At 44.0% G+C, this 10516-nt stretch overlaps 1 protein-coding gene across 3 annotated transcripts; it reads right to left on the reverse strand.

The window, feature by feature from the left end:
- Positions 1–97: 97 nt before the first annotated feature.
- LOC102300151 (dynamin-1-like protein) lies at positions 98–10509 on the reverse strand. 3 transcript variants are annotated; one of them, XM_042217611.1, is made up of 19 exons: positions 10281–10509; positions 9260–9398; positions 8731–8777; positions 8575–8646; positions 7338–7424; positions 6785–6947; positions 6547–6667; positions 6084–6215; positions 4693–4899; positions 4352–4472; positions 4024–4179; positions 3854–3943; positions 3659–3751; positions 3073–3126; positions 2685–2765; positions 1704–1835; positions 1496–1605; positions 249–408; positions 98–166 (listed from the first exon to the last, which is right to left on the reverse strand). In XM_042217611.1, exons 1-19 carry the CDS (start codon positions 10380–10382, stop codon positions 110–112), a joined length of 2124 nt encoding a protein of 707 aa, XP_042073545.1. In that variant the 5' UTR covers positions 10383–10509; the 3' UTR covers positions 98–109. The 3 variants fall into 3 exon arrangements, with proteins under 3 accessions (XP_042073545.1, XP_042073540.1, XP_042073549.1); XM_042217606.1 differs by having other exon boundaries at positions 9257–9398; XM_042217615.1 differs by lacking the exon at positions 2685–2765 and having other exon boundaries at positions 9257–9398.
- Between the last annotated feature and the right edge of the window lie 7 nt (positions 10510–10516).

Consider the following 10516-nt stretch of genomic DNA (forward strand, 5'->3'; position numbering starts at 1 on the left):
GCAAATCTAAAACTTCAAGTTCAGACATGATGAATGCGTGGAGCATCGGTCCTTTGGGTGTGACGAGGAGGTAACAGCCTGGGATGCGTTTTTTTTCCCCCCCTCTCCTTCACCACAGATGTGTTTCCCTGATCTCTGCTATCACCTGACTGGCCCTCTGTAACGCCTGTGGACAAATGTGAACAAGTATTGAAGCGACTCTACACTGGAGAAAACTTGAGGACTGCTCAAACGTAGGAACCTGTTACCTGTAGCATGTCAGCGGCTTCCTTACGCCGCTGGGCCATGTCTTCAGACTCGGTCAGCAGGTCGTTGAGGAGGCCAGATTTATACAGCTGGCCAACGAGCTCGCTCTGGAGGCTGTCCTTCACATGGTTGACCAGGAAGTGCATCACTGCCTTTGGCACGCTGCCGCAGAGAGAGAAAGAGGAAACAGACCGAACAGATGGTTGAGAACAAGGCGGCAAGATGGCCCGGCGATGGCGTCGTTTCCCCAGACGGAGGTGGCTCGACTTTGAACCGCCAGGTGGCCATGCCTGTCCGAGGACTGAGCTGTTTAAGCAGGAGCTAAATATGATGGATTTAATCTTCCTGAGCTTTAAAGGGCGCTTTCTGCTCCCAAGAGGAAAGGGAGGCATTTTAAAGGACGGTGTTTACAACATGTCCTGTAGTGTCGGTCGCTGTGCTTTCCAAATTTTCACTGTGTCTACTGAAATTAATGTGTAGAAACAGGCCGCCAATACAGATGTCACATAAAAACATTAGCAAAACACTTCTTTCTTAAAATTCTCACAGCTGCTCAAGTTTGGTGTGTGCAAAGGCGCATGATTTACATAATTTTCATCCTCATAAACCATTCAGTGACCCCCACATCGTGCCCTGTGGACGGGGGTGCGTTTACAGCTTGATCCCAGAGATTAGAAAATGTTTCATCACAGGATGACAGTGATCACTCAGAACAACTGATTTGTAGCGACCTTTCCCTCCTAGGGACAAAGCATGCACAAAATCAGCAGAACCACCGGATCACCTCAGTATAGTGGGGGAGCCGCAATTTCCCATCACCAATGTCTGTATATAATTTCATTTTTTTTTTTAAAAGGCTCATTAGTTTTCTAGAAGTGAATGTATAAATTTTACTCAGACAAGACTTTTTTAAAATCCATTTACTGGACTATTCACAAACAGATTACTGCTCATTTGGCGCACTACTGAGCATTTAAAGAGGCAGAGATATTATATGTGAGAGATTTAGTGAAAATAAGGTACAGTGCCTCTGGTTGCTAATAAAAATGATCCAACAAAGCGGCTCGCTGATGCATTTTAAATTCTGATTTCTGGACAACAATGGCGCTCGAGCAGACAAGGGGAATACTAGAAATGAGGCTTCAGCTGCACACACTGTGTTAGCAGATCTATCTTAGTGTTGGTTTTTGGTCTCTTTATGTAGGATTTGATGGCAATAAACAAAAGAGGAGCAGGTGGGAGGGCCTACCTGTCCTGGATGTTCTTGCGGACGATGAGGAAGTAAGACTTGATGAGGCGCTCGATGACCTCACAGTCCCGCTGCTCCCGTGACGACAGCTTCCTGGCAACAGGCACAGGCTGCAAAAGGGAAGAAAGAAGGGAAGGCTAGTGTTTTAATCCCTCAATAGACTGTCATGTTTAATACGAGCCACGCTGGAAGGCCAGTGTTAAGTTACCACATCTAGTAGGTTGACCGCTCCTTTAAGTGGGCTTCCGGGTCCTGAGCCTGGGGCTTCCTCCCCTTTCTTCAGCATGCCCCTCCAGCTTCCTGTGCTGTCCTGCTCCCCCTGAATCCCTGCAGGTGGGGCCTGGGAAAAAAAAAAAAAAAGAATGATAAAAATGCTTTTCCACTATCTAGAACCCTTAATATCATTACTGTATGACATTTGCAGAAAGTGATGGTTAAAGTAGGACTCATATGCACTGCTAACACAAAACAGGCATGTTAAAAAAAAGAGACCGGATTAATCAAATTAAAGTTTATGTCTTTGTGCTGTTAATGCACAAGTTAGAGAGAAAACATGACAAAAGCCATGCCAAATGTTAACTTCAGACATCAATGGGCAACACTATCAAAGCAGGTTAGCATGCTTATTAAGATTAAAAACAAAGCACACCTAAGGGGGATGCTTGGAAAAAGTGAAGCAATTTCAACACTGCTACAATTCAGATGAAGGGGGAACCCAGCCACGTCACAAACTAAGTAAGAGGAAAAGTCAAGGGGTCACCAAAGTCAGCACGCTTTATTCCCTGAGGAACATGAACTGTTAGCATAGCTTACAGAAAAAGAAAAAGAAAAGAAAGGAGGATTAATTAGATGGTACGCAGAGGTAGGATTATTCTCTACCTCAAAATGTCTGGAATCTAAAAACAAAAGACTGCACATACAGTATTAAGAGGTTAGAAAGGGAAAGAGAAAGAAATCTTTTTTTTCTGTTAGACAAACTTTGGGTTCAACAGACTTCAGGGAACACAATAGTTGTCAGTGCAAGTCCACACAGGCTGAGGGAAAGCAAAATAAGAGCACGCCATTAGCAGACAAAGATCAGAGTGCATGCCAGCAGACCATGCCCATCATCCACCCATCATCCATCCATCGCCACCAGCAGCCCCGCAGCCAGCCAGGCACAGAGCCAGCAGGCTGCATGTGTGCCCACCTTGGCACCGTCCATCTCTGCTCCAGACGCAGGGGGCTCGCCAGACACCGCAGTTGGGCCGGCCAGGCCTTTGCCAACAGACTAGCATGAATACGAGAGCAGGAATGGGGGAGAGGAAGGAAAAAGAAAGCACTGAGAAGAAATGTGGAAAGACAGAAGAAAAGGAGGCTGGCTGTCGTAAGCTGAGGCAAGAGGAGAGAAGAGATGTGGGATAAAATTCCTTGATGGAAACTATCCGAAGCATTTGCTTCACGGATCATCATTCAGCAGTGCTCCGAGTGATTAACGCCACACAAGTCTCCTTTATACTGGGACTCTGCAGCCTGCGACCAAATGTTACAACACATGAGCTACGGTTATATTTGACAACACAGTCGCTCTCTTTTACCTTATCCCTGGGAACTGCAGCGGGCATCTCCCTCATCCTGTTTCTCCTTTGCTCCTAGAAACATACAAAAACACACTTCTGAACAGTTGATGGTTTTTGACACTTCTTAGAAAGAAAAAAAAAATATGGAAAATAATTTACTGGCAAGAAGATTAGAGAAAAAAAAAAAAGGGGGTTCGGTCTTAAACCAACCACTTTGCTCATTTCAAACACATTTCATCATGTAGCACTGTTAGTTATTCTGTTTATAATATAAATTATTTAATAGACATGAAGGAAAAACTCAAATGACTAAATTAGAAAAACATATTTACCAAAGTTCACAAAGAGTCATATTGAAAACACAAGTGACCAATATTCAAAACCCTGTGCATGAAATTATTTGGGTAATAAGAGAGTTTTGAACAGAGCTGGATCACCCGATCCTGCTCTATATCACTTGAACTAAAATGCAATTAAATATCACCAACAGGGGTTCAGTGTAATCAGTTGCTTCTTAATTTCCAAATACTGCCTCCATCATTTTGCTTCCATGCACTTTATTTTCTATATCTAACGTGTTTATTGTTTCCACGTGAGTACGAACCTCTATGTTGTTATTCATGACCCCACATGCGTCTGCAAAGTCCGGGTGTTTGGTGTTGATATAGGCCAGCTCGATTGCAACCAAGTTGTGAACCTGCGGCGAGAATAATACAGCTTACAGTGGTTGTACTTGCCGCTAAAACCTGACCGCAGGAGATAAATGCACACGTGCAAAGAGAAGTGAAGGCGCCGGTACCATCTCGTTGGTGATGGGCAGTCTCTTCCTCAGGAGGGAGGTGACCACTTCTACGATGGCCTCGTGCAGCTTAGGGAATCTCTGCAGCTCCTGCGGGGTGAAGCGGCACAAACGTTAATGATTGCACGCGAGCAAAGGCGAGCTGAGTGCACGCCGGGCCTGTTAGCTACCTGTGTGCTGTAGTTGCTGCAGTGCTGGATGATCCTCTGCATCTCCTCGTGGACCAGCTCCACGCAGCGCAGACTGGGTTCCTCCAGGCGTTTCACCTGCTTCTTTACCAGCAGCTCGAAGGAAACCTCTGGCACGAACAGGGAAGGTCGAGGGCCCTAATGCGGGGAGGCAGGGGAGGAAGTGCAGGTCAGCAACGTGTGCTGAACAGATAAGTTGTATGACAGATAAAGTGTTTTTCATCATGTTTTACAACAGACTACTGAACGCAGGTGTGAGAGGACAAGCTGCAGTGATGCTAATGACATCATGCGACAGCTGACGACTCACTGTGGCGTTCCTTATGGCCGTTAGGATATCTATGGTGCTCAGTCCCCCCAGAGGATCCACAGACTCCAGCGTCCTACCGAAGGTCTCGTGGAATATGTAACAAATTCTGGCTCCACCGCACCTGAAAAATAGCAGCGGGGGGATATTAGCTGTGATGTGAACCCCATGGCCTCCGCTCCTGTCAGCTCTTCCCTCGCAGAGGCTGTGCGTGCCTCAACTTACAATTTGGATCATATTAAATGATGAAACCAATGCAGCTGTTTTGCTCATTTCTCCCTGCACCGGATCAACAGCGTCACCATGTGGCAGGTCGGAGGAGTGGCACAGAGACTACTACTCACAGCTCTGCCGTCTCGATGTATTTGGCCGTGCCCTCGATGGTGTTGCAGTACTCTGTGGCAAACTTGGTGATGAGCTGGAGCAAGGTGGCACTTTGGTCCTCCACAGGTTCCCCGTAGCTGCTGAGCAGGGACTGGTACTGTGCTGCCAGGACGTTGATCCGTGTCTTCAGCTCAGGGAGACAGTCTCGAATGTGATGCATCAGTAGCCTGATATTACAACAGCAAAGGGCAGAGCATTACCTTTTCTAGGACGGACAATAGCAACATGCGCTGATGCCTGTAATTAATGCCAGGGCTGCTCCATATCTATGCAAACAGCATCTTCACAGAGGAAGCACTACTTGGGCATTTTCTAGTATATATGACAATGATCACATTCTGCAAACAAACGCAAACTAATCGCTGGTGTTAACAAACAAAAAGCCTCATCTAGCCTAAGTAACACAAAGTAAACAACACTATATACTCTTAAACGCTGCCCTTCAAACCACCATTTTTTTGTCTCTACACATTATGACCAAACATCACCCTGGTTCTGATGCCATTAATTGAGGATTCAAGTCAATGGTCTAACTCCAGAGTACATTAGCAGTGAATCTACTGATGCCGCCTCATATCCAGGGACATACTCAGAGGGAGAGACACGAGGAGGCTCTCACCCTCTATAAATCTGAAAAATCACATTTCAATACACAGGTAAATAAAACAATCTCCACCTGGAATATTAAAGTGATATACACATTAATACATCACTATTATCCAGTAATATAACCTAAATGATTCTGACAAGGCTCTGTCTGCATATTAGTAGTTTAATTTTAGGTCTGCAAGGCATCTTATGTAACACTAAGAACTGTGTGTTTGCCATTTTGGGTCCGACGCTGTGGAACACTCTCCCCCTGGAGCCTGGGAGTCTTCTGGGTGTTTTAAGTATCACCTGAAGCCCTGGAACTTTTGTGCTGGAGGTACAAATTTTTAATTTGCAATGACTTTAACTGTCTTTGCATTTTAATCTGTGTTTCCTTTTGTAATTTGGTCTTTACTTCTTTCTACATTCATGTGAAGTAACATGTGTAATATATAAGCAGCCCACTGCTTCTGTCCGTCTATGTAATAAAGCTACTTTTAAATTACCCCAAGCATTATTTACACTTCTTGTGTTTATTTTTAGAACTAATTTTCATATGGCCACATACAGGACAGCATAAACACAGGCCCGAGAACAGAATCATCTCCAATAGGCCAATATCAGCCATCAGATACATCATCTGGGCTCTACTTCACCAACTAGCTTTTGAATGGTGCTCGATAAAGAAAATGCAACTTTCTATCATCGTCTCAGTGTGATTTAGACATTAAAGTCTAAATCATCAGGGTGCCGTTACTTTTACCTGTTTAGGGTTCTGGCCAGGTACTTGGTTCCATTTCTGTTGGCAAGTGATGGATATTTCTTCTGCAGGAAAGCGTGTTCATCACGAATTGCATCAGCCACAGACTTTTTATTGTTGATGTCCAGCTGGCTCCTAAAAGTTCAAACGTACCAAAAAAAGAAAAAGAAAAAAAAAAAACAGACATTTACGAGAAAAAGTCTGTTTTACGGTACTTTCTCGTATTTTTCCCAGAAGTCTAATGGTGATTGATGTGCACAAAGACTGAAACGTTTTTATTAAATCTTCCCCCTCGATGGCACGACAGTGATAAAGGAACACAAACAATAGATCCTGACATTAGCCTTTACTAGGAGCATTAAAAATTGATGTGGCACTCCTCTCTCGATATCTCCACTGAGCTATTCATCTCTGATATAGAAATCATACTCATTATGAGTAGCGGTTTGTGTGATGTTTGTGAGACCTGTTCACTACTCCGATTATGCCGAGTTTGACAGGGATCACTCTGCCCATCAGTACATCCATAGCGTCGGTACCAGCGTCCATCAGGTCCAGCTTGGTCACCACAGCCAATGTCCTCCTGCCTGATGAATTACAGTCATTCGCAAAGGGCACCATAACCCACTGCCACTAGATTACACCTTTAAAATACTCCTTATTTTACTAGTTTTAGAACATGGCTCCCATTTGGTTTTTCTTACCATCTGGGTCGACTTCCCGGGCCACCTTGAGGGCCTCCGAGGTAGCCATGTCTGTGTTAGCCGCCGTGACAGCCAGGATAATGCAGTTGGGGTTAGAGATGTGCTTCAGGATTAAATCTCTTATCTGAATCTCGATGTCCTTAGGCTGATCACCCACAGGCACCTAAAAGGAGCAATTCCAATTACAAGCAAAGACACAGCACCCGTTGTTTTGAGTCAGACAACAAAGTAGGAACTTTGTCAAATTAACACGTCCAACCAGAGGGGACCAACTAATGAGGCCAGAATCAAAGCCTGGATACCCTGAGGCTTTCATAGCACACGGTTGAAAAACATTAATTCCCAGCCATCTACAAATATGAAATACACAAAAGCATTGACCAGATGGAGAAATGAACATCGCTGACCAGGCTTATAAGGCAAAGCTTTTTTTAAGGCATTTTAGTGCTCTTTAATGAATAAAACTTTTAAGAAAGGAGGTGTTGTACAATTAATTTCCCTTGGGGTGCACGATGATCAAAGACTTGTCTTGGGGAGCTGGAGCAAATGTTACCTTAGTGATTCCTGGCAGATCAACCAGTGTGAGGTTAACGACATGAGGAGAGAAAATCTTCAGATGAATGGGTTCATCGCTGATTCCCTGCAGAGGGACAAGAAAAGAGGAAAGTGGAGAGTGGATTTAATAGCTTAGTAACTTAGAACTGGGGGGGTCACTGACCCTCTAGAGTCACTGACCTAAACCAGAGTTACACTTTCACTTGCCGTTTTCACAGCATTTAGTTTAAAAGTTGTGCTGCAGCTGGATTATTTTAATTCTCTGTTTTTATTACTGTATGTACGGCCTGCTAACTATCTTTGCATCAACGCCAGCAAGACAAAGGAGCTGGAGATTGACTTCAGCAAGAAGCCACCAGTGAACATCCAGGGTTTGGACATTGAAACGGTGGAGGAGTACAAATACCTGGAAGTTCACCTCAATAACAAACTGGACTGGTCCACGAACACAAATGACGACTTAGACCCTACAATAAGGGTCTAAGTCGTCTCCACCTGCTACGGTGGCTGAGATCCTTCGGGTGAACAGGACACTCCTAAGGATGTTTTACGACACTGTGGTAGCGTCTGCTATCTTTTATCCTGTGGTCTGCTGGAGTGATGGAATGGCAGAGAGGGACAGGGGGAAACTCAACAAACTGATCAGGAGGGCCAGCTCTGTCCTGGACTGTCCGCTGGAGTCCATCGAGCAGGTTGGGGAGTAGAGGATCTTGTCTAAGCTATAATCCATCATGGACAACACCTCCCACCCCCTGCATGAGACCGTACGAGCACTGAGCAGCTCGTTCAACAGTAGACTTTTACACCCACAGTGTAGGAAGGAGCGCTACCGCAGGTCATTCTTACCAGCAGCTGTCAGACTCTATAACACAGTTTAACATCCTTTTGGTTATCTTGTACAGTACATTTTATTCATATCTCCGTACAATTTTTTTCTATACATTGTTACCTGTATATACAAACTTCAGTTGCTTATGTATATAGGATCACTTTGTGTCTTCCTTTTATATTTTATATTTCCCGCTGCTATAAGAGCTGTGTAACACCCAAATTTCTCATCTGTGGGATAACAAAGGTTTATTCTATTCTGTTCTATTCTAACTCCTAGTTTGACTGTAGGTGGCCCACAGTTTAAAGTTGGGTTTCTGACAAGCAAAATAAGGAAGAAATATCCTATAATGATTTTACCCTTAATGACCCCACGGGCTTTAGAAAATGTTCAGCCCTCATCTCACCTTATTATTCCCAGATATTCGCTCGGTTTCATTCTCAATTTCTTGCCTGATTTCATCAAAATCTGTGTAGATCTGTAAAGAAAAACCACAACAACAATATCACAACAAGTATGGCTCAGCAGACTGAATTCTTTTTAGTATCACAATAACACATACCTTATTTTTAGTGTGTAGAAATTTGCCCCACTCTTCAGTGTCTCTGCCTGTGAACCAGAATAAAAACATTCTTAAAGCAGGTCGACACAGGTGCTGGCTATTAAAGAAGCTACTCTGCGCGGGAGCCTGAGCGTGATGGCGGTTAATGCGAGGACTGATGCCTGGTGACATTTACTGGTGTGGTGAATAAAAGCAGCTGGAATCACAGGTAGTGCTTTTGAGGAGGAGGAGGGGGTAGAGCTAAGAAGGTGATGTAGGTTACTAAACATTAAGACACCTGTACAATGCACCTCCTTGAAGTACAGTGCTTTTCACACCATGACATCTGCAAGTTGTTTGGAAGACAGTGATAGAGACAGGATTTTAAAACTGGGGCAGGGAATCTTTCACACAGGATACTAAAGATTACAAGGATGTGTTTGCATTCCCCCTTGTGTGCACGTGTGTGTGTGTGTGTGTGCGTTGTATTAAAAAAAAGAAAAAAGTTTAAAGACCAAAAAGGGTTATTACAGTTCATAGTACATACCACCTTCATCATGTTTCCTTGTGTCTCCGGGATCCACGTGGACTAGCTGGAGGATTAGAGGTCTCCTGGTTACAATGCCAGTCCCACGGGGCAGCAAGTCCCTGCCCACCAGGCTCTCCAACACAGAGCTCTTTCCACTACTCTGCAGGCAGAAGTGCATCAAAAAAAAGATATGAGTTAAAGCACCAGAGAGTTGGCTTGTTATAGTTCAGTTTCATTGTTTAAAGGGGACCTATTATGCCCTTTTCCAACCCCATTTTTAAATTCTTGGTAGCTTTACATCATTCACAATTTATCCTTATTTCGCCTATACAGGGCCTTAATGTAGCTCTTCAGTTCATCTACTGTCTGAAACAAGCCGTTTTAGCTCCCCTCTCTTTAAGGCCAATCTCCTGACTGGCTGCACCTTGCAAACAAAAGATTTGAATATCAGGTCAGTGAGGCAGCAGGAAATGGAGCATTTAACCAGGAAATTTGGTTCATCCAGTCTACCTGTACATACAACCTTGTTATTTGGAACTTCCTCTTTTAGCACAAGCTTGTATGTAGTAGCAGCTTATAATCGGTAAGAATGTTTACTTTTAGTTCATTCTTTGATAGCTTAGGTGTCTTTTTTTAGTTATTTGTGATGGGTAAGATTTACGAATTTCAAACACATATGGAACCAGGGGTTTAAAATATTTTTTTAGCAAACTACCTCTACCTCTTCCTCGGGCTATGTCCTAGTTTTAGTCTACAGAAGCTAGATGAGGATGTGGAGATAATTAATGGTGATCAAAATAGACTTAATTGCTCTCGTTAGGTCAGACTCTGCGTATCTGTTTATTAGCTGTCAAAAAGAAGAAGTGACAATTTAGCAGAACTCCCAGACACGGCCTTTGCGTCATTTTGATATGCGAATCGGTATCACGGTGCAGTAAATGCTACTCTCTTAGTCCTCCTACATACATGTATATCATTAAAACAAGGTTATCTGGCTAGCATGACAGCCTGCTGAGCAAAATGCACCCAGTCAGCCTTTTACCTGAGTCCCCACTACTGCAATCTGCGGCAGCTGGATAATATCCGCCCCTACTGTGTTGAACACATCCTGGAGCTTGTTAATGACGGGTATAAGAGCCTCCATGCTCGTGAATGCTGAATTAACCTAATAAACCCGTATTTCTTCCGTGATGGAGCCAAAGTCATTCAATGTCCCTCCGACACCACCATTGCAACAACACCCACCAGACGGCTGAGAGATTTTGTGGGGTGCTGGGA

Source organism: Haplochromis burtoni, unplaced genomic scaffold, assembly GCF_018398535.1.
Source record: "Haplochromis burtoni strain Fernald_Lab_line unplaced genomic scaffold, NCSU_Asbu1 Contig_14, whole genome shotgun sequence".
In the NCBI taxonomy this organism is placed as follows: Eukaryota; Metazoa; Chordata; class Actinopteri; order Cichliformes; family Cichlidae; genus Haplochromis; species Haplochromis burtoni.